The sequence below is a fragment of the Tachypleus tridentatus genome, chromosome 4 (genome assembly GCF_004210375.1).
Source record: "Tachypleus tridentatus isolate NWPU-2018 chromosome 4, ASM421037v1, whole genome shotgun sequence".
NCBI classification, from domain to species: Eukaryota; Metazoa; Arthropoda; class Merostomata; order Xiphosura; family Limulidae; genus Tachypleus; species Tachypleus tridentatus.
This window is the reverse complement of record NC_134828.1, coordinates 24,633,100-24,657,833: the sequence shown is the minus strand read 5'-3', so window position 1 is coordinate 24,657,833 and position 24,734 is coordinate 24,633,100. Positions and strand designations below refer to the sequence as shown.

The 24,734-nt window shown below is 31.1% G+C and overlaps 2 protein-coding genes across 12 annotated transcripts in view; one reads left to right on the top strand and one right to left on the bottom strand.

The window, feature by feature from the left end:
* Nucleotides 1–14,158, top strand: part of LOC143248692 (vinculin-like) — a 71,975-nt gene extending 57,817 nt beyond the window's left edge. For 5 of the 11 annotated variants that reach the window (XM_076497314.1, XM_076497310.1, XM_076497313.1 and 2 more), the window contains 7 exons: nucleotides 37–111; nucleotides 4,578–4,705; nucleotides 6,070–6,185; nucleotides 6,775–6,898; nucleotides 7,695–7,785; nucleotides 8,961–8,999; nucleotides 10,333–14,158. In XM_076497314.1, the coding sequence (XP_076353429.1) occupies nucleotides 37–111; nucleotides 4,578–4,705; nucleotides 6,070–6,185; nucleotides 6,775–6,898; nucleotides 7,695–7,785; nucleotides 8,961–8,999; nucleotides 10,333–10,502 (743 nt within the window). In that variant the 3' untranslated portion in view covers nucleotides 10,503–14,158. The remainder of the gene's footprint in view (nucleotides 1–36; nucleotides 112–4,577; nucleotides 4,706–6,069; nucleotides 6,186–6,774; nucleotides 6,899–7,694; nucleotides 7,786–8,960; nucleotides 9,000–10,332) is intronic. The other 6 variants (XM_076497312.1, XM_076497317.1, XM_076497318.1 and 3 more) reach the window with 3 other exon arrangements.
* Nucleotides 14,159–14,632: 474 nt separating this feature from the next.
* Nucleotides 14,633–19,558, bottom strand: RpS11 (ribosomal protein S11). The gene is made up of 4 exons (XM_076497325.1): nucleotides 19,468–19,558; nucleotides 16,477–16,605; nucleotides 15,064–15,269; nucleotides 14,633–14,805 (listed from the first exon to the last, which is right to left on the bottom strand). The coding sequence occupies exons 1-4, from the start codon at nucleotides 19,477–19,479 to the stop codon at nucleotides 14,682–14,684; spliced, it is 471 nt and encodes a 156-aa protein (XP_076353440.1). The 5' UTR covers nucleotides 19,480–19,558; the 3' UTR covers nucleotides 14,633–14,681.
* Between the last annotated feature and the right edge of the window lie 5,176 nt (nucleotides 19,559–24,734).

The window sequence follows — 24,734 nt, the reverse complement described above, 5'->3', positions numbered from 1 at the left end:
CAACTTCTTACATTGTTATATACTTCCAACTCTCAGGAGATACTTCGGATCTGCTCTATCAGGAATCCTTCTCTGAAATTAAGGAGAACTACCCATTGCAGTGTGAACGAGGTAACAAGGATTATTTCTATAGAACTAATGGTGCTTACACAAGACCCTATACTTGGCATGATGACCAAATAGTTGTTTGCATGGGTGTTTTCCTGTTTTTCACAATGCAAAATGATACAAAGAATGGATTTCTTCTGTGACAGTCAGTATTTAACTTTGCACCTGCTTAAGGTCACATTGATGTGATATTTTTGTTTGAAGAGTTATTTGCATCAAAGCATGGTATAGCTGTAATGATTTATAATAATTCAGTTCTACTGATGTTTCTACAATTTGAATTAAATAAGTTGTGCTGGCATGAACTTGTGTTTACCTGGTTTTCAACTTTTATTAAAGTTTTTGGGCTATGGAAAACAAAAAAGCAAACTATGGGAATGGTCCCCTGATAATGGTGAAGGAGGCTTAAGTATCTAGCATATGGATTCACTTAAAAACTTTCTTGTACTCTTTTGTTTTTCATTCACTTTTCTCCTTACTGATGAAAGATGCCTGTTACTATTACTTTGCTGTTTGTAAATTAAATGTCTGAGATACCCACTCCAGTGTTAGTCTTTATGTACTTATGTAATACAAAGTAGGAACTATTTGTATTTTTATCGTATGTTTGGTCTTAGAATATCGTGTTCAGTTTCTTGTTAATTGTGGAAATCTTGTGCAGTGCAAAAATAAAGTTCTTTAGGTTGGCATGAAACATTATTGTTCCAACTTTTGTAGAATTTGTATCTCGCATTTCCCATTAATCAATAGAGAAGATAACATAGTAGAATTAAATAGTGAGCTGTATGTTTACACTCAAGTTTCCCACTATTTAACAGTGAAGATAATGTTGTAGGTTGAGAATAGTGAAATGTATATTTACACTGAAGTTTAACAGACTTTAGTAATACTTGGGCTTGTCAAAGTGGATTAATTTAAGATAATTTTTACAGTATGAAAAATTAACAGATACACATTCCTGTAATGTTGAATCTGATTTATCTTATTCTTTCTTGCATGTGTTAGACTGTGTTTCAACAGGAACAGTCATTTATTATGCTACCTTTCATAACCACTATAAAGATAACACTGGATTTTCATTAGTAGTTACATTACTATTTACAGACAAATCTGTGATGTTGGATTTATTGTTAAGAACATATGCATACTTTAATGCACTTTGTTTTAATTGGTCACTTTCTTTAAACATGAACATTGTATGTTTTAAATCAGTACCTTTTCGGTCTCAGGGTCGTGTGTAATAGACAGAAGAGGTGAAAGTAACTTTCAGAGAAGTTTCTGATGTCTAGTTTGTTACAGAAAACTAAATAAAACTAAGCACAAGTATGAGATTGATACAAAGTGATTTGAGGTCTTGTTTTTATTTAATAAAAAAAATGTTACAAGTAGTCTTGACACCTGCTAGCTCATTATTAGTCTGAAGGCTCAACATATTAAAACAGAGGTTTTGATGCACGTAGTGGTCACGGCACAGATAGCCCACTGTTTATTTTTATTTTCCTGAAGAGTTGTTAAATATATATACACAAAAAACACATTCAAAAATCTTCTGTTTGTCAAAACTTGTTTTAAAAACTATGTTGAGTAACATAAAAAGTGGTTATCAATAGATTTTTTTTCTTTGCGGCATGTATTCCATCGCACTGAAGAAGGTTCGTTTTGTGCATTATTCTATATTCATACTGCATAAACCCCCTTGTGGGTCGGCAGAAAATTTAAAACCTAATTACATGTAGAAACTGAGTTTTTGATACCCGTGGAAGTCAAAGCAGAGATAGCTCATTCTGTAACTTTGTGCTTAAAAACATAAACCTGCTGTTAAATTAGGTAGAAACTGCATAATTTTGCTTCTATCTCATCTAAATAAATGTACTTGGAGGAACTTTTGTATAACCCTTTGCAGTGGGAAACTGTAAAAAAAAAGAGGGTATACTACATTCTATTTTCAGAAAGTTATTTCTTGTTAGGTGTGTGAAGAATCACAGTTTGATAAGAGCTATTTGTTAGTGAGGGAAAAAATGATAGATAATCAGTTAAGCCTTTTTAATATTCATTCTTAAACTAGAGTATTGTATTTTTTTTTATAAATTTTCTCCTTTATTTGTTTATATATGGGGAAAAATATCCATTAATAGTGAGGATACCAACTAGTGACAATGCAGTGTGCTTCTAATCATTATAGTTTGCTTTTTTATGACATTAAGTTCCATTGGTAAGTTTTATGGATGACTGGCTTCACTATATTGTTCTTAATGATTAAGTAGGACTTGTTTAGTATAACTGTGTAAGCATTAAAATATGTAACAAAACAGTTCACCTTGTATCAGGTTTATATATCATATACGTATGTAAGATTCATGCTGTCATGTTTTATTGTTAACCCATTGACTGCTGGTTCACCATACTGGGTACAGCTTACCTCCTGCAGTGTGCTATGTACAGTGTATGGCTCAAAACAATTTGATGCATGTTTAAAGCAGCTACTGTCAAAGGGTTAAACTGTGTGTGTGTATGCATGGATATGTGTTTTGATATAGGAGGCTTTGTTTGTTCGACATATTTCCCCTTGTAAATTAGTTTCAAGTGTTAAAATATTAAAGTATAAATATTGGCAAGCTAGGGCTGCAGGTGATTTTCTAATCCTGCCAACGTATTTGGTTGAATGTTGCATACGTTTTGTAAAAGTAAGGTTTGGAACAGTAACCACCTGACTTTTTTTGTTTGTAGTTTTTAGTTGAGAATATTAATACCTTGGTGTTTTTGTGTATAACATTTTTGTATTGATTTTGCAAATTGATCTAACTCTGAATAAATATAGTATTAGGTTTGAAATAGACTTGCTTTATATCTACTCTATTTGAAGTAATATTTATCAAAAACTGAGTTTATGTGATGTTGAAATGTTTAATTTCATATTTTATGAAACATTTTTGTATAAATTTATCCCTTTAAACAAGCTGAATACTTCATCTATGACAATAACTACACACTCTCAGTAAATTCATTATACAATGAAACCATCCATTGGGATATGAACTCAATCCAAGAATTACTGTTGTAGTTTTTCTCTAAAAGAAATTCAATACAAACGATTCCATTACAGCTACATTGTAATTAATATAGTTAGTGAGTATCACTTGAATAATCAGGCACAAAATTCATATACAACAAACTAAAACAATTAGAAAGGAACATTAGTTATTGGAATTTTATATAATTATATTAAAACTCCATATTTATGTAACATCCAAAATAACCACTAGTCTGCTTGTTTCTTTTAAAGCTGTTGAAACCTGTTACAAGTACCTTTTATATAGAAGTGAGGACAAATGATACATAATTTATATTCAGTTTTTTTCCAGATTCCAACAAAATATCCACTGTGCTGCTAAGGGCAGGCTACTAGAATTTATTAACTTTGAATACCTTTTTCTAATGTTCAAAGAATTGGTAAATAACTGGTAGACAGCATAAACCAGTAATAGTCTTACTAGATGAGACGACCTACTTTAATCACATGTTTAGCTCTTTGTATTCTAACTGGATACAAAATAGTATTGCCACAAAACTACTTGCCTCATGTCTTACATTAATATCTTTTGTTATTTATAAAGTATATAATTCAAAATTTATTTTCAAAAGGATTTGTGCTGTGTGAATAACAACCTGTATGGCCAGGTGGTTAAGGTACTTGACTCATTATCTGAGGGTTGTGGGTTTGAATCCCTGTTACACCAAACATATGTTATAATGTGACGGTCAATCCCACTATTCATTGGTAAAAGAGAAGCACAAGAGAAGGTGGTGGGTGATGATGACTAACTGCCTTCCCTCTAGTCTTACACTGCTACATTAGGGATGGCTAGTGCAGATAGCCCTCGAGTAGCTGTGTGCGAAATTCAAAACACACCAAAACAACCTATAAAAATAGAGAAATTTTCTGGTGTGAATTTGGAGCATGATTGATTTAGTTGCTTTAGATTCACACAAATAGAGCTTAACAGAAAGAATAGAGATTCTTGCTTTATGGTGGTATATTTTTCAGTGTCATGTTTTCTGTGAAAAGCAGTTTACATAATTTCAAATCAACTACTTGAATTCCAAAGTAACTTCAAAAAATGAGGAATTTGTGAATGATGCAAACTGAAACATTGTAAATAAGTGTTAGAAAAGCTCAGATTTTGCAAACTGTAATACTTCCTTATCAGTATAAACTAAACGAGGACATAAGAGAGAGTGGTTTTATGATATATCTTTATTTTTTGGAATTTTGCCACTGCTCCATTTGAAGAAGTAGTAATTGTACATTATTGTTACTGTTAACAAAATATGTTTAATATACAGAACAGTATTGTTTCAGTTTGGTAATGCTTCATGGAGAACCACTACCAAGGATGTATCTTGGTTGGCATATTTATGAGATTGTACATATGAAAATTGTTAATAATTACTTGTATTCTATCTTTAAGAACAAGCTCCTCCCAGACCCCCTCTACCTGGCCAGGAAGAAGTACCTCCCCCTCGTCCTCCCCCTCCAGAAACAGATGATGAATTTGAAGCAACCTTCCCTGCTCCTCAGCCTAACCAGCCAATTATGGTAAGTTTTATATTGCTCATTTCCAGATCAGCCAATCAAGGTAAGTTAGATCATATTTATTTAAAATCAACCAATTATGGTAGATTTTAAATTCCCGTCTATCTCTCTTTTTTGTCAGGAATTTTTTTTACCCTGGAATAAACTTACGTAGTAGTTGTGATAGACAAGTTCAAGAAATGGTAAAGCTGCACAGCTATAACTGTCATGACTGTAGTTTCTCTAGTATATTGGGTTATGTATATCAGAAAAGGTTAAGTTTTTTACACTTTATTATTTAACATTTCAAAATATATGCTATTGTTTAAGAAATACAGTAATAACTCTGGAGATTCATAAAACTGTCTTAACTTTGTTTTTTAACTTTATAAGAGATGCTGTTTGTTACTCAATAGTATTGAGATTTTTTTTAAAAGATAAAAAATGGATTTGAAGAAGATGACACTGTTAATATTAAAATAAAACTCATGCTTTATATGTTGAAGCTGAAATGAAAGTTTCAAGCCAGCTGTATAAGTAGCAAGATTGTTGCAAATGAAAATGTAAATAAACAATATTATTTATTTTTCACTGGTTGAAAACAATCTTATCAGCACGAGTGACCAATAAGACCAGGACAAGACTTGCATCTACAGAACTTAGCACATGACTGTATCTTGCAGAACTTAGTACGTGACGCTTGTGCAGAACTTAGCACATGACCGTATCGCCTTGCACAGAACTTAGCACATGACCGTATCGCCTTGCGCAGAACTTAGCACATGACCGTATCGCCTTGCGCAGAAGTTAGCACATGACCGTATAGCACATGACCGTATCGCCTTGTACAGAACTTAGCACATGACCATATCTGGATTTGAGATGTTCTACATAAGAATATAGGACGTTTGTAAAGGGAAAGTACAGACTGAAGGAAAGTGTTAAGTGTTATATGTATACCTACAAAACTTCACAGTTGCTAGAGTACATTTATAGCTGGACTATCTTTCCTTTTATTGAAATTTGCCAGTAAACAAATATGTTTGTACCTCGTTTAATATGTTTTAGAAACATAAAAGAAATATACACTATAAATAGATCAATGAAATGCCATAAAAATTATTAGAAAGTATTTTTATATTCATCATTCACGAGCAATGTGAAATGATAGTTATTTTATTATCTATTTATTATTTTCTTTACTATCAGCAAGGATAAAAAGTTCTAAAATAAAGAATACTGTAATTACTGTGTATTTTTAAAATAATTTAATCAAAAGTGCACAAGGCAGAAGACTGATAGAATCAAAACCGAAAATGTAACTTGACTTATGGGTGTGTTTATTTAGAGATGTAGTGGTAGTAAATTCAGCTTTTTTTATTAACTAGATGGCTGCACATGGTTTGCATCAAGAGGTCAAACAGTGGTCAAGCAAGGATAATGAAATTGTGGCTGCTGCTAAGAAAATGGCTTTGTTAATGGCTAATCTTAGTCAGCTAGTTAGGTAAGAGTGGCTAAGTTCTGTTTTAAGATTAAAAAGAAAACTACAACTTACACCAGTCATTTTGTGATTTGATTTAGGCTTAATGTTTTGATGTCATTGCACTTAGTTAAAAACACTATTAATACCAAGGTTACTCATGAAAATTTAATTAATTTTTTATTTTTATGGGTATATTTTTATAGACTGCTTGTTGATATATGACTTTGTGCTGTTTGTACCCCACAAGTCTTCAACATAAGTAATGTTGGTAGTATGGTCTTTGTAAAAATTTTCTGGATTTAGATTATTTTTTCATTCCTGTTCCTGCCCGTAGATTGTTTTAGTCATAGTTGATATCCAATTAAGTTAATTTAATTATTTTATTCAAAGATTCTTTTTAGGTTTAAAAAACATTTAAGGCACTTTGATATGAACATAATGTAGTTTTGTCTTTAGGTTACTCTAATGTGAAGATAACGTAGTTTTTGTCTTTAGGTTTAAAGATATTTAAGTTACTCTGATGTGGAGATAATGTTTTTGTTTTTAGGTTTAAAGACATTTAAGTTGCTCTGACATGAAGATAATATAGTTTTGTTTGTTTATGTAACAGGGGAGAAGGCGGTTCAAAGAAAGACTTGATAGCGTGTGCTAAAGCTATTGCAGAAGCTTCAGAAGAAGTAACTAGATTGGCAAAAGAACAAGCTCGAATTTGCACAGATAAACGCATGAGAACAGTCAGTTGAAACTCAGTTTATATTGGGTCTTTTGTGTATCTTGTAAAATAAGATGAACACAGTAAACGTTTATGGGAACAGTCAGTTGAAACTCAGTTTATATTGGGTCTTTTGTGTATCTTGTAAAATAAGATGAACACAGTAAACGTTTATGGCCATGGTCAGTCAATCTTATAGTGGTAACAAAACAGTTTTGTAGCTGTTCTGGTAATAAAAAAGGCCATCAAAAAACATGCATATGCAAATTATTTGAATTATATTTTTACCTTCTTGCATTTAAATTGTATGCCAGGCAGTATTAATGTGGATTCAGTATTGTTTATTTTGATTAGTATATAGTTTTTATCACAAATTCTAACAATAAAATATATTACATACCTATAATAATAACTTATTTGCAGCAGAATACCACGAGACTGGAAAAAGTACTGCTTCCAGTATGCTTCTTTCGTTAACTGTAGAAAAAGTAGTAATTTATGTTTTAAGTACAAACATAACATTTAAAACCAAAAACAACCCCAAATGACACTTTCTGTTGGTTAAAACAGTGTTTCTGATATAAATATCAAATGTTATTTTAAAATATACAATAAATATATTATCAAAGTTACTACAACAAGTAGCTGAGTCAGTGTTGATTGAATTTGTTCACAAGGAGTTTTTTTTAAAATGCCCTAAACAACTTTATTGTATGATATTCTGGATGCTGTATATTATTTAGTAGTATATTAATAATTTGTTTAATCTCATATAAAACATTGTTAAAATTCTGATTGTTGTATTGTTGTTTTAACAGAACATTCTTCAGATCTGTGAACGAATTCCAACTATTGGCACTCAATTGAGAATTCTCTCAACAGTGAAAGCAACAATGCTGGGTGCACAAGGTGAGATATTGGCAATTATTTCAGCTATGTTTACTTGTTTAATTCGTTGCTAGAGGATAAATTCAATCATTCGAAACTTTTGTGTATATTTTGATGAAGCTCAATGAAACAAACTTTTGTAGTTTGTTCAGTAGTTGGAAGTTTTATCCGTGTTTTATTTTAAAATACTTGATATTGGAGAAAGTTACATAATTCTAATACAGTTATGGAATGCAACTAAACTGTGGTTTCTGGTGAAATTCAAATGACTTGATCTTGGGTAAATTGGTTATTTTATGGTCTGATTTGGTAAGCTTTAAATTGATGTACATGGATTCACATTCGAGTCATGATACTACAGAAGGTAAGAAAAGACAGTCCTTGTTGTGCCTCAAACGACATGTAAAGCTGGTGCTTATGCACACTTTTCTGAGTGAATGGGAGTGGTAACACAATCCTACGGGATTGGATGCCAGTCCATCATAGGTGAAACCCAGATATCTAGTATACAGCTGGTTGGATTGAAGCAGTCAGAGTAATACTGTCAAATGATGTATGGAAATTTATCATCCAAAGATGGCTCAAAGTAACATTACTGTAATTCTAATCCATTGGGCCCAGCATGGCCAGGTGGTTAAGGCACTTGACTCGAAATCCGAGGGTTGTGAGTTTGAATCCTTGTCACACCAAACGTGCTCGCCATTTCATCTGTGAGGGCATTATATAGTTATGGTCAAACCTATTATTTGTTGGTAAAATAGTAGCCTAAGAGCTGGCAGTGGGTGGTGATGACTAGCTGCCTTCCCTCTAGTCTTACACTGCTAAATTAGGGATGGCTAGCACAGATAGTCCTTGTGTAGCTTTGTGCAAAATTCGAAACAAATCAAATCTAATCCATTATTATGTTTATGCATTGTGGCTTACTATTTTATTGAATAAGTAATTTTGGAACACATTGTATAATTTTGTCATAATTAGATCTATCAAGAAACTTATCAAATGTTGCTAAATAAAACTTGAACATTTGTTCCTACAAATTTAAATTTGGAGTTTATATATAAAAAAAAAAAAAAAAAGTGCATATGGTTGAAACGTGTAGTGCAAGAAATTCCACAAATTTAGTCCAAAATTGAATTATCATGAACTAGCTTTTTTATGTGTTTTGATATTGAAATTAGACTGAATTATTTTTACAGCACCAGTCCCAACACCAGATGGCAGTGAAATTATTTGTGGTAAATTACTCCATTTAGTTTTCAGCATGTTTAGTTTTGGAACATCTTTATAAAGTTGAAATAGACACACATTTCTCACCTGTATTTCACGAACTTTGTTTAGGCTCAATCATTGGACTTTTCTGATAATAATGTAAACATTTTAATGTATCATTTGAGGCTTGAACATTACAAGTAATTATTGTTAACAGTTGTAAACAAACATTAATGTAAAACAACAAATTTTGCCTGCAACTTAAACATAATTCAGGAGATATTATTTCTACACATTTGTTTTGACAAAAATGCTGTGGGAGTTTCTATGAAACCACTTAGTTTCATTAAACTAGTTTATGGGAGTTATGTACAGTAATTTCACGTAAATAAACAACTTTCTCTTGTAAATGTAAACAAGCACCTTTCTCTGTGCGTGTGTTTCATATTTAACTCACATTTAGTCAATTAAAGCATGCTCTTAGGAAGAAAATTTATTTCTTATACAAAAGTTAATTTCATCCTTATGTACTTGACGTTTGTGTGTGGTGACTTGGTAATACATGTAAAACTGTTATTTTTTAACTATTATAAAACTATGAGTGGTAGAGTTAGAATGTTCATGGAGATTTCACTTGGTTCTTTATGTATACATATACAAAGTTTCCAACAGTTAATTACTAACAAATATGGAGACTTTTAATCTTCCATTTTACACTTTTTGGTTCAGTGTTTAAATTAGACAATTTAGGTTTGAAAAAAAAAACAAATGATAAAAAAATGTTTTCAGATTATAGAGTTCCAGAATTCCTTGTCACCACTTATTTCTAAAGTTTTGTTAGAGTTGTTTTTATCATTTGAAGCAAACTTTTAGTCTTTATTATTTTTTAAACAAAAGCTTTAGTAATTTATAAGTATATAGATAAAGAATGTGAAATGTTATGAAATTGTAATTAATTGTTTTGAAAATATTTTAGTTCATTTAGATCCTAAAACAAGTTTGAATTCTAATGAGTATTGAAATGAATATGGTTTGAGGTTGTATCTCCACTGCAAGTTTTTGTTCTTAACCCACTGACTTCTGATTCACCTTACAGGATATGGTCCACTTCAAGCAGTTGAAGTAAGTGGTGCAAAAATCCACGCATGTTTACAGCAGCCATAGTCAGTGGGTTAATTTAGTGTATTAATGATCACTAGAGGCATTGTGCATGTTTTGATGACCAACATCTGTTGATTTATGTGATTTCTCCTATTATATTGTCTGCAAATGTACTTCAAAAAATGTTAACATTTTTTTTAAAGAGATTAGGCTTTATTTTTGTTAACTCTAGTATTCTAATTAGTTGTTCACTTTTAGGAACAGAGGAAGATCAGGAGGCCACAGACATGCTGGTAGGCAACGCTCAAAACCTTATGCAGAGCGTGAAAGAAACTGTTCGAGCTTGTGAGGCTGCCTCCATCAAGATCCGCACAGATTCTGGTATTCAAGTTCGTTGGGTTCGCAAACAGCCCTGGTATCAGTACTAAACAAACCCAGTTTTCAGTAAAACACTTTGGCAATCTTATTTTCATATATGTTAAACATGTTCACTCCAATCTTTTCTTAACGTTTTCCAAATTTTGGTTCTTTGAATATGTCATTACAATTTGAGTCCAACTTTTGCATTATGATTATGTTAAAGCTTTTCATCTGTGAAAGAAGGAACCATTTTGAGTCTCGACAAAAACGTTTTTGTTAATTTCTACTTCAAAGTTGAAATATACAAATATTTCTTATCACTATAAATTTATCACAAAGTTGAATTCAGTCTATTTTGTTCATTTAATTGTTTTAAGCTGCTTATGATCTTGTTAAAAGTCATTGCAATAAATAGACCAATTGGAATTTGATCTTTTTTATGCAGGTTTCAATAATACATTGTTTTAAATAGGTTATTTTGTTTCCTTACAAAACATAAAATAAATCAGATAATGTTTTTTTAAGTCCTTTATGATGAACTGCATTCAATAATCAGGCTAAAACAGTAATTTTGAAGTTTTGTAGAGGTTAACACAAACCAGCGACTTCAGTTGTGCCTTCATTAACTCAGTTATTTTGACTCAAATACCAATAACCTTGTAGTTTTAACGGCAGTATATTAGTGCCAGAGGTTTCTAATTGTGCAATACATTTTGAACGATTTATAACTAATAGTACATGAGGTGGATTAAAATAGTGTAATTAACTTAAGGTTAAAATTATGTTTAATTTTACTTTGCAAATAAAAATAGGAAACCAAAATGTCCATTATTCACACAAATGTTCTGGTCTTAAACTTTTTGGTTGTTGATCAAAACTACTTAAAAACATGTTGCTCATATAAGATACGAGAGCATCTTTCATTTCTTATCCACTTGTTTCTAGTTCACAGTATACATGAATTAGTTTATTAAATTCGCTAGCTGCTCAGAGTAATTTGTATTATTTAGTATTAAATTTCTTGTGAAAACAACGATTACAAGAAAAATATTTAGTGTTCTACTTTGGTGTGGTTATTTCAATTTGTTGTGCTATTGTTACTCAAGTATTTGTAAAGTAAAAAAAAAATGCTATAATTCACTACATGACGATGTTTTATGTTGTTTAATCTTATTTGTTACTAAAATTGATGTTTAAAAACTTTCTAAGTGAAAAACCAGTTTTTTTTATGAACCGTACAAATTTATTAAAGGGTATTATCTACTCCCCTTGTTCACAATTGTCTATATGCTTCAAAGTTCTAATAGGTTAAAATATAATAAAGTGCAATTATGAAAGTACATCAAATATCGTTTAAATAACTCTGAATGTTAAAAAGTAGTTTTTAACTTCAGATGTGGTACATGTTTTATTATTAATTCTAGTAACAGAGTATGTTTGTTGCAATAAGAAATAACTTTATATAACCTGCCTAGAGATATATTTAAATATATTAGAAAAGACTCAGGTTGTCCACAATCAGCTTAGGAACCACTAAGCTTTACTATTGTATTAGTAAAAGATTCACATGTGAAGAATCTTTATAGGTTTATTAAAAAAAAGAAAAAAGTCCATGACCTCTGGAGCATCAGAATGAGACAGAAGAGAACAATATGCTTTCTAGTGCTTGAAATGATGCAGTTACATAGTATTATTTAAACTTCTATCCAAAATTATATATCATAACATATCTTAAGTTGTTGTTTTCTCAGTGTACAGCCATGTAGCGATCTATCTGCATTGACTATCATGAGATCTGAATCCCAAATATTCACTGTAAGACCATAAATTTACCACTTGACTTAATAGGGGACACAATGGTTGAAAGGAGGTTATTAATCAGGTAATGATAACCCAGATTAACAACTTAATATTTTAAAATGCATAGCATTTTGAGACACGTCTGTATTTTAGAAAAAATAATATTGATTAAATGTAAGCCTTTTTTTTAATTTCCAATGAAACATTTCATAAATGAAATTTTATTCCACTTGTTTTTACTCTGTCTTGAGATTTTGTGCTGAAGAGTCCAAAGTATAAAGCACATATGCAACAACCACGATTGTAAGTTCTTACTTATAAACAATGTTTTCATTGTCACTGTACAGAATATAAACAAAGATGCAAGTCCACTGTACAAAATCCCATTATTGGAAATGCAAAGAGTGCAACAACGAAAAATAGACCTCTTTGCTTTGGAGTTGTGGATGCATTAATACAGGTGATAATCAAATCCAATTATTATGTCACAGAAGGCAGTGGATGGTGTTGACTAGCTGCCTTCTATCTAGTCCACCATTTAAAAATTAGGCACAGTAGACATAGATGGACCTTTAAGTAGCTTTGTGGGATTATCCAAAAACAATCATTAGCCCATTTTGAAGAAATTTATCTGGTAATAATCTGATATTCAGAGGACTGTCTTGGACCTCAATCAGGTTGTTGTGAATAGAAAATTATTGTTGGTAGAATGTTTAAGATTCCAGTTAGATACTAATGTTTAATAATGGAAACCTCAAACTACTGTATGTGACCCTGTAAGTTGATGAAAATGTGGTTGTCACCCATTAGATATCCAAGATATTTAGTGATTGTTATTAAATGTGTACATACTTGTACTACTGCCATATCATGTATTTATTAGTTTTATATATACCAATTTTTCAAAAGCTAGTTTGACTTCATGATGAATTACATAGTATTTGGCAAGCTTTTCCAGTTTCATTGGTTAAAACTGTTCATAACTTAAGCTATTAGTCAGACTAACAAACAAAAGTTAAATATTTTGAAAGTTCAATTTAAGTCATTAATTTATTGAAAGATTTCTGGACCACACTTTTTGAAGCTACTCAAATAATTTTATTTACATAAGTGGAAACATTTGTTTTAATGTTTTTTTTTAAAATAAATGCAGTGTATTAGCATGCCAGTTAAAAGACAATTTTAATAATGTGACACTTCTCTATGCTTTTCATGCATTGCTTCAAAAATAACCGGAGGTTGTATTGCTAAAATGTTGATGTAGTACTTGAGCTTAAACATTTCTGTGGTGTTACCTCACCTGTGCTCAACAAAAAAAAAAAAAGTTTTAAAGATTCTGTAATTACTGCTTATGATTTGATATTGTACATTATAGAAAGCAGGTAGACCCTCGTAAAAAATATTTAAATATTAACAACATAAAATTACTGGAGTGAAGTTTAGTTTATATCTTGTGTTATTTTTACATTTATAGTTTATTAATCTTAAAAGGTATCTAAAGTGTGTACAGTGCTTAGTATCATAGCAACAGGAAATAAACAGTCGTGTTTGTCTATTTTGTGACTAATACTTCCTGAACACTCAAAATATTAACATATTTAGAATTTATTTCATGTTTGTCTCATTGATTATTAAGAAATGTTAACTAAGATTGTGTTCTGTGGTTGCAAACATTTAAAACTTGTGCCTTAATATTCTACCAAACTGGGATGTTTTGGTTTTCTTTATATTTTAAATATGTTTGACAAATTTTCTCTGTAGAATAATAAAAATCAGAAATGCCATTTAGATAAAACTTTTCTACAGCTGGAGATACCTTTGCACTGAAACTTAATAGTCATGGTGGTCAGTTGATTATTTTTAACCATGTTTTTTGTTAAATTTTGGACTGGCTTAATAAAGTAACAATTGGTGCTAATTAAAATGTGTTTTGTTTTTTCTTAAATGCTTCAACACTGTTCTGACCTAACTGTGGAACAAGAAATTCATGAACAATGAAGAAAAACATTGAGTGTAGTATTACAGAAAATAAATTAAATGGTTTGATTGAATTTTACTTTAACAACAATCCTGTTCCTTTGTAGTGTTAAGAGTGACAATTACTACTGTATGTAGAATCTCGGTAGTTTACCTCGATCTCAGCACCAGCTGAAGAAAGTTATACCATGTTTAAGTACCACTCCCACTTTAATTTGACAAATTACTAAACATCCTTAAAACAGCATGCAGAAACACTTCAACCTTTTGAAGTAATAATGTACCCACAACTTGCATACAGTTTTAAGATATTAAAAGAGATAATGTGTCAGTTCCTTAGTGATCAGTGGGAAACCTCATCCAAACCTAACTTTTGTGAGCTGCTATTCTAAAATCAGATTTTGATATACTTTCAGGCATATCACATATTTTGACTTTTTATTTCCTCTCTAACATGGATACAACAGTTCTTAAAATTTCTGAAATCCTTTCTTTGCTCCAGATGCTTTAGTAACCTTGAGAACATTGAACCTCACAGTCTTGCTAAGGGGTCGACACTCTCCTACAGTCACAATATCTCCTAAGGCCACATCCCTAAAAATAATTTACACACAAGACATCAGATGCAATTCCAGATCTGCACACTCAAGTAATGTGGGAAATAAAAGTATCAGATAAACACAGCATCTTCAAACTGATTTACTCAGAAGACCGTCGTGTAATTATCATCCTGTACTAGTCATTCAAAAAACATTTGTTACCAAGCTTTCAGTTAGCAGTTACGTCAAAATATAAAACATTCAATATTACAAGATGCATAAAGAGCAAACTTAAGAATTTTAATACACTTACCTAAAACAAGGAGATAAATGAACAGACATATTTTTGTGTCTTTTTTCAAAACGATTGTACTTCCGAACATAATGAAGGTAGTCCCTTCTGATTACAATTGTTCGCTGCATTTTCATTTTAATTACTACACCACGGAGAATCCGTCCTCGAATGCTCACGTTTCCAGTGAATGGACACTTCTTATCTATGTATGTTCCAGTAAGTGCCTATAGTCAAACATTAACATTTCACATACTAAGCACTTTCTATGCTACCTCAGAAGTTCACTGTAATATATCTATACAAAAGAAAACTTTATCCTCTACAACCAAACCAGAAGGGCCTGTAAACACATAAATCCACAACTGTATGCACTTATCTTTATTCTAATTTGTGTTGCAAAACATCAGATTTTATAAGTTCAAACCTCACAACTGCATAACGTAATTGTAGTTTAGTCTAATACAATTTGAATGTCTGAGATAAACCATATGAAAATGAATTAAAAACATTCATAACTGAAGAACTTTTTATTCTGAGGTTTAAAAGTACTTTAAGTTAAAAGTCCTTAAATACCTAACCCCACAAAAATATGTCAAGGTTATTCATGTTTATTTGTATACATCTGTTACAAAATATTATTTTAATAACTTTCTTGAGCTGCTAAATTCTGTAACAACAAACTGATTTATATTTTCTACTCTGTAATCACCTGACAGTTCTAGCCCTTCTACAATAAAACGTAAATAAGCCACGAAAACCATAACCACTCAACTAGTGCCTGTAGCATTAAACAATTTAAAGTGAAATAAATGCCAGTCATAATTTCTTAAGGTTTTACTGTCATTAAGCCAAACCTTACCAATAACATGATTAATTTCATTTGTTTTTTTTTGCAAAATAAAAATAATTTGTCTAACATGCCTAAATGTATAGAACTAAAGCATGGTACGAAGACACTAACATGAAAAATGGATCCATTGTAATAATTTTAAAAAATACAAGAAATTGATAGGAATCAGTAACTGTTAATTGTACAATGTTGTGGAGCACTTGACAAACATTTCAAGAGAATCAGAGCAATCAGCCTCCACACGTTTATTTCGGCAGACCGTCATGATGCAAAGCTAATCATTTCTCAGTTGCTCAGGGTGTTGAATAGACACAAAGCCTGAGTAGGTAAAACAGATGTTACATCCAATGTTAACATTTCTTCTGGACATTATGATGCTAAACTTTACTAATACCATATTAAATTCCCACCAATGCTGCTTACATGGCTCACAGAAAGTGAAATAACATAATAGGCATTTTTTCAGTGATTATATTTAAAAAAAAATTAGTTGAAAATATTTTTAAAAAATAATTTTGAGATTTGGTAGAAAATAATTATCTGCAAGACATTTACAGTTAAATAAAAATGTAAACACCCACCTCCTTTGGAGTTTTGAAGCCTAAACCAACATTTTTTACGTATCTCAAAGACTTCTTTGATTTTTGCTTTGCGAGAGTGGGTTTTCGGTTCAGAAAAACTGTTGGCTGCTTTTGGAAAGCTCTCTCACTCTGAAATATTAATTTATATACATATACAAAACTTTAAAATAACTTTTTTAAATAAATATTATTGTCAAAACTTGGACATCCTTTCGATAGAAAGCAAGTTCTGAAAATTGCATTTCTACATAAACAGTTTCTACTTCTATGTTGGATAAGTTTACATGAAAATATATATCCTAGGCTGAAAATCAGAGCAATCAGTCTCCACAAATTAAATATCGGCAGACCGTCATGATGCTAAATTCATCATCTTTCAGCTGTTTATAAAATGATGAGGACCATATAATTAAAAAAGGAGAAAAGCAAAACAAATACATAAAACAGGATCCCTATTAAAATGAATATTAAACAATGAAACATCACAAGAACACAATCATTTCTGCTACAATGATCTAAATATAACATTTTATATTATAAAGACAGCTGGTATGGATATTAAAACTTTATTCTAATTAAAGTTTTAATACCCATACTAGCCAACTTGAGAATACATTTTTATTTCAAGTGGGTTTCTTGTCACCATGAAAAACAAGTTTTATTTATTTCAAATCTTTATGGTAACTATTCCAGGGAAAACATGGATTCAATAGATAGTACATTTCCTACTGAAATGTTAATACAGGGAAAAAAAAGAGATATTCAATGGCTAAAGATAATACAAAATCAACATCTCTGTTACAAATTAAAATGTTAGTTCTACATGTATTCATTTCATGTCTGTACAACAAAGAGGAAAACTGAAACAATTATAAACTTTAAAAAGTTTGGTTAATGCAGAAGGGTGAATATAATGGAGAAAAGGACAAAAGATATCTTTGCATTTCCACTCAAGATTGTATCATAACATTTTTTAATGTAATTCACAGTCTAATTATTCTAAACTCATTGTATTCACGTACCTTCATGCAATGTATTTAGACCCGGTTTGCATATGAAGGCTTTGTTAATGAGAAAAATATACTTGTACTGCCCAATTTTGGTGATATAAATTTAAAAAAACAGTATAACTAAACATTAATGGATATATAACTGAATCCTAGTCAGACGTACATAAAACAAATGATGTGACATTAGAACGTTACTTAGTGTACATGAACAGCCACTAATATTGCTTATATTTATAGTTATTAAAGCCAATCATCTAATCCCAAATTACTTCAAAATAAGAAAATTTAAAACTTGCTTTACTGCCTGAAAACATACCGAGCTATTTGCAGATATAATAAAATAAACTTGGATATCTTAAGCCACTTGTATCACTTTTGTAAATATAGAGAAAAATATGTTAATACTAATCCAGTTAACAGCAATAAAACCTAGTTTTCCACCAGTTCATTATGATTTAAAAAAGACAAAACCTATAGCAGTGTTATGACAGTTGTATTATTCTGTTGAAATTCTTGATGTAATTCAAGTGATTCAAAAATGAAAAATTTATATTCTCAAATTGAAAATTTCAATTCTCATAAGTTCAATCATACAAGTGAATAATCAGTAACATTTTCTTTGTTTCATTATATATTAAAAAGCCTCAAATTTAATAAAATATTCTCAAAATCATACAATAAAAAGGATTTTAGGAAAGTACCTTGTTTTATAAGCAGCATCACTTACACAAATTATTTTTAAAAAGAGATATCAAGAGAAAGGAGAAAAAAAACTGACAGCTCATAAGCAAGAACAAAAAATAAGAAAAACTACAATATCTTTGGGAAGAATTTCTCAGCTGTGACACACATCCACAATGTTTTCATAAGACATTTACCAGGACTAAGAAACTGATTATAAACAACTGTCACTTCCCGTTTATTTGTCGGGTGTGTAAGCAGTAAATGCTTACCTATCTGAATAACACATTTTATTTATAACTATCTTTTGCTTAATTTTGTTAGTGTGAAAAATTATATCAATTGGAAGTTAATAGTTTCTACATTAATTTTACCCTTTCTTTGGTGGTTCATAAGGTTTCCCATTTGGCCATATGTAATCAATGTAGAATGTCCATTTGTGTCAGACAAATATCTGATTTATATATTTTTTTAAAATTAGGTATACTCTGTTCAGTGGTTCAAAATGCCTCTTATTACACTAAGAAAGAAATATAAGAATTATTTCTATAATTTTTAAATTTCATATTTAATAACTTGTTAATTTTTCCTTGTTTATGGACATTAACAAATTATGCTTTGATAAATTCTAATAACATTTATGAAACATTCCAGGCTAACTATCCCAGATACACAAAATGTTTTAGAATGTGAATTACTGTAACCGCCAAGACCAATTTCCTTACATATTTCCATTAACAATTTGCTGGTAATATAAATCAACTTTATAAATAATTAAACCATACTTATGAAAAACTGCCATGAAAAGGTTTGTGACCAGCTTGGAGTATGTTAAAATCTTAATAGTTTATTAATATTAAATGCTTACAAGTCTAATCAAATTCAATTTACTTATTTATTTTGTAATTGATTCGAACTTTTTCAGAGCGTTATAACATTAAATTTGAATTAAAATTACATTATTTCTACTGAACTTAATATGCTTTTTTGAATACGATGTAATATTGTGATAACACAATACAGCAAGTTCTTAAAATAACTCACAGCAATGCACCCTAAGAAAAAATAAGTCTTTGGGCAACTAACTTACAGATAAAAGGAGCCACGTGTTAGGTCCGAAAATGTATTAAGCCTACTTAAAGAAGCTTTAATGTTACCCTAAATGCATTCATTAGAATCAAAACGAATACATTAAAATACTAAATAGCGTCAACTTAAAAATCTCAGAAATAAATCATTACTGTTCCAAACTAAAATTATTGAACAGAAAAGAGGAATTAACAGAAGAAATACTACCAACCTGATCCGCCATTATCTACTTCAGAAAGAAAGAACGATTAGGCGTTTTAGCGAATGCGCCTGCGTACCTATAGTTTAGGGGGCATTTCTTAAATTTCTAAATTGCTTTCAGATAATTAGCACTGGTTTGGAAATTTACAAATCAAGATAATTTTTAAAAATAAAAGTATTGAATACATTCACACTCATTATGCTTAATATTAAATAACAACATTTATATATAAATATTACGAATTCTAGGTACCACATATCTTAGTTGATGGCTTATGTTGATAGATAAAGAAAATCTTACAATAAGTCATTACTTGCATATTTTAAGCTTTAACACTTTAGATTGTGTAAAGTATATAAATTTTTTGTTATTGTAAACATAAATTCGCAGATCCCGAGACTTGAACCACTTTATTACAAACTACATATAGTTATATACGCACACCACGAATTTTCTACTTTCTTACTTTAATATAAAAGCTTTTTGAAATCTTTTATCTGTGAAGGTGATTCTTTTCAGTTAATACATTTTCCCCGCTAGAACAGCGGTAAGTCTACGGATTTACAACGCTAACCTCAAGGGTTCGATTCCCCTCGGTGGGCTCAGCAGATAGCCTGATGTGGCTTTGCTATAAGAAAACACACACACAGCTTCTATATAACATGGTGATCACAAAGGTCGTTTAATTGCCGTGTCTGTAGTTGTTTATTATTATACGTCATTCACGGGAGGTAACATTTGGGTATTTCCAAGATTAACCACCCAAATTTAAATGATGTTGAATTATTGTAAAAATGTCTGTTAATAATAACACCATTTAATAACCTAATCCAAATATGCGCAAAGATAAAACACACAGAAATGAAAATAAATGTAACAACCAATAAAGTAATGAGTGGTGTATAATTGTGTACTAACATTCATATTGTGCTGAAGATAACCCATATTTTCAGTCATAGTACAACATGGATGGGAATCCACTATCAGCATGAGGTGAACAAAAGTAACATCATAGTGAACCAGTTTCAGATGTTTGAACCCATATTGTCCTGAACATAACTACGCATTAACTGTCTTTAGCCAATGATGAGAGGATGATTACCCATTAATAAAATCAAGGAAGTGGTTTGATTTGTTTTGAATTTTGGGCAAAGCTACTCGAGGGCTATCTGTGCTAGCCGTTCCTAATTTAGCAGTGTAATACTAGAGGGAAGGCAGCTAGTCAACACCACCCACCGCCAACTCTTGGGCTACTCTTTTACCAACGAGTAGTCGAATTGATCGTCACTTTTTAACGTCCCCACGGCTGAAAGGGTGAGCATGTTTGATGTGACGGGGATTCGAACCTGCGACCCTCAGATTACGAGTCTAACGCCTTAACCCACCTGGCCATGCTGTGCCCTAAAATCAAGAAAAGAATATTACAGTAAGCAACTGAACATCAAGTTCAAATCTTTATGTACGCCTAATAAAAAGTAAATTCGTGAATTATCACCAGTATGTGAACCCAAAGTTATTAATTAGACTGGTACGAACTTTACAAACATGCAAATTAATGTATTAAGTTGTGGTTTAAACTTTGCAGTAATTCCACAAATTCTATTTATTAATGATTTAATAACTAATATTAAATCTAACGTTGAAGAAATTAAAAAAATATATTATTAGATATCAATGCCAAGGTATAATGTCAAAACGAGTTATTAAAATGAACAGTAATTTGACGAAAAAAGAAAAACTTGATTTGCAGTCGTTAAAAAAGAACAACGATATTATTATTACACAAAATGACAAAAGACAGTGAGTGGTGTTGAACAAATGTGATTATATTTATTATGTATACAAACTGGTAAATTATGATTCGTATGTTTTCCTTTCTATGGATAGTTTCGAACTTATTACTTTTGATAACACTTTAAAAACCTAATTGTTGGATAAGATTTGTTTATGACACATTATTGGTTTGTTGATTATCTAAACAATGTTGATCCTTGTAAGTTTAAGGATTGAAGAAAATATTTGTTTTTCTTTTTTTTTAGATGAATTTTTTGAAGAAATAATACTTGAACTATTTTCACAACTGTTTATTGGAAACCATATTCAGTCTCCATGCCGCCACATCCAGGATCATGTTATCCATTTTCTTAAAGGTTAGCAGTTTTTCATATTTGTACAGAAAGAGCGCTTAAAATTTATTCTGATTCTATTTGTTTGTTTGTTTGTTTGTTTGTTTGGAAATTTCGCACAAAGCTACTCGAGGGCTATCTGTGCTAGCCGTCCCTAATTTAGCAGTGTAAGACTAGAGGGAAGGCAGCTAGTCATCACCACCCACCGCCAGCTCTTGGGCTACTCTTTTACCAACGAATAGTGGGATTGACCGTAACATTGTACACCCCCACGGCTGGGAGGGCGAGCATGTTTAGCGCGACGCGGGCATTCTGATTCTACTAAAGTGGATAACGAATTTCGCTATACTAAAAGCTTTGCTAACAACAGAGGTTATAATGTTGGTATAGTTGAACGAATAATACAAAGAAAATACAATTCAGTTTTCATTAAACAATGTCTATGATAGTAAAATTAACAGTGCAGTGATATTACCTTATAAATACAAGGTATAACCAGCCAAATCGCCGATGCATCCACACACAAAAAAAATCCTATTTTAAAAACCATTTAAAAAAAATTTAAACAATACTTCCAAGTACTAAAAATAAAAAAGACATTTTAGAGATAAAATGTTTATATATATATATATCAAATGAATTGTGAATGCAACAAAAATATATATTGGCCAAACTAGGCATAACTTAAAATGCTTTACGCAAAGTTTAAAATCATTAAGCAGTGTAAGACTAGAGGGAAGGTAACTATTCATCGCCAACTGTTGGGGTACTATTTTACGAACTCATAGTGGGATTGCCCGTCGCGTTATAACGCTCCCACGGCTGAGAGGGCGAGCATATTTGGTGCGATGAGGATTCGAACCCTTGACCCTCAGATTAGGAGTCGATCGCCTTAATCACCTAGCCATGCCTCCTTTTAATGAACGTAAAGGTTTTGTATGTAACAACAAAGAAATTCTATTCATCATTTAATGCAATAGCACGAAACAATAATTTCAAATGAACCTAACACTCAAAGTAAACTAAATATACGATCAATAGGAATGTTGTGCTGTAAAATAAATAATTCTTTGATAAGTACAGATGAAGGGTTAGCTGGCGATAATGCAAAATTTTGGAAAGAAATATTGACTTCTTATGCACAATACTCGCACCACCCTTATAAATCATAAGGAGATAAACTTTTGCGTCATAAAACTACCCACTTGTCATGTAGATTTTTAGTCCTAATGATGGTATCGTAAAGTTTCCGACAAATATCAAACCTTTTTTAATTTTGGCAAAAATTTCGTTGTGTATTTTAAATGTTAGTTTTGTTTTTAATTTTAAATATAATAAGTAAGTAAACTTAAACACTTCAAAGAAATTATAAAGGTAAATAATAATAACAAACACACTATTGGAGTGAATGTGCTTTGTAATCACTATGAGAAAAACTTACACATTGGATAGATGAGTTGGAAAAAAATGTGTTAGTGACAAATATTCAGTTCTTCAGGGTTACTGAAGAAGAGCGGAATTCTCTGAAACTAATATTACACACGTTGATCAAATTATAAACTGAACTGGATCTCCTTCGAACTCTGACATCGAAAGTAAACAATTGTCGGAATACTAAGTCTATTTATAATGATAACAAATAAACAAAATAATACTTAAAATATACAGTATTACGCTGCACAAGCATATATAATAAAAATGGAATCAAGCTACTTTCTCTCTCTATATATGTAACTTTAAAATTTATTAGATTTAAAACTATAATATTCTTATCGAGGTTTTGTTTTGTGGTTTCTGCGTCTGTTCATCGATAAATTTTCACTCTTCAATGGCAAAATTTCATTTAACATACATGTGGTATGAAAATACGCTCATAGTTGAGTAATTTTTCAAAAGATGTCGCTCATTCCTCTTTTGAGAAAGTGGATCATAAGAATTTTAAATGTTCATAGTATATAAAGGTGATCTGACGAAATTTCTTCAGTCCTAATCCAGTCACAATTAGTTGTTAAATATGTTTCTTTAGGTAATATTTATTTGATAATTTAATCTACTGTTTGTAAACTGTTTTACATAATCTTGAACGACAACGTAAGTCACGTCTTTATCGGTTCCACTGGAAATGCAGTTCAAACAGCATGAAATAAGGATTCATGTTAATTGTTTACATAATATTTGGTTTAAAATTCAAAACAGTTAACACTAACAAAATGGCGAAGTGGAAAACCACAGTTATATCTATTAAAGAAACTGTCTTGGACTCACAGCCAAAAATATAGTTGATATGAAGTGTTCAACAGAGGAAATGATGCTTTCAAATTATTATAAGTAGCATTGTTTTTAATTGTTGATTGTTTGTAATTAAGCACAAAGCTACACGATTGGTTATTTGTGCTCTGCTCACCACGGGTATCGAAACCCGTTGTTAGTCCTCGGACATACCGCTGTACCGCTGGGGGGGGGGTGCATAGTTAATTAGTTATGCTCATTGTTTGTTTTTGAATTTCACGCAAAGCTACGCGAGGGCTATCTGCGCTAGCTGTCCCTAGTTTTGCAGTGTAAGACTAGAAGGAAAGCAGCTAGTCATCACCACCCACCGCCAACTCTTGGGCTACTCTTTTACCAACGAATAGTGGGATTGACCGTACCAGTATAACGCCTCTATGGCTGAAAGGGCGAACATGTTTGGTGCGACGGGGATTCGAACACGCGCCCCTCGGATTACTAGTTATAGTCATTAGATACATATGTATATACAATTATGATCTATGAAGTTAACTTACTTTGGTAAAAAGTTAATATTAATTCCCAACAAAATATATTTCGAGTGAGATGCCTTGAGTGCTCTTACATTTATTTTTTATTTTTGTTTACATTTGTAACTATTTTCAAACCGTCTGGATCAAGAAAAAAAATCTATTTTATTAATTCGCACAATATGTTTATTGAACTTGTTTTTAAAACTATTTCACTATTTTTATTTTAAATTATTTTATTTTTAACTTACGCAAGAAGAAAATACAATTCTCAATTGAAAATATTAAGGTTTAATTTCTACTTCCATACTCTTCAGTACCTTCTCACTAGCCCACTTCAACAAGAGCAATATTCACTTAAATGTTTACGAAAGGTGCTCAAACTTTAATCGAC

What these genes read in the sequence shown, in the direction of transcription:
- RpS11 (XM_076497325.1), bottom strand. An exon ending in GCTTCAAAACTCCAAAGGAG is followed by an intron (nt 15,270 to 16,476) that starts GTGGGTGTTTAC and finishes GTTTGACTATAG; the next exon opens with GCACTTACTGGAACATACAT. An exon ending in CATTTATCTCCTTGTTTTAG is followed by an intron (nt 14,806 to 15,063) that starts GTAAGTGTATTA and finishes AATTATTTTTAG; the next exon opens with GGATGTGGCCTTAGGAGATA.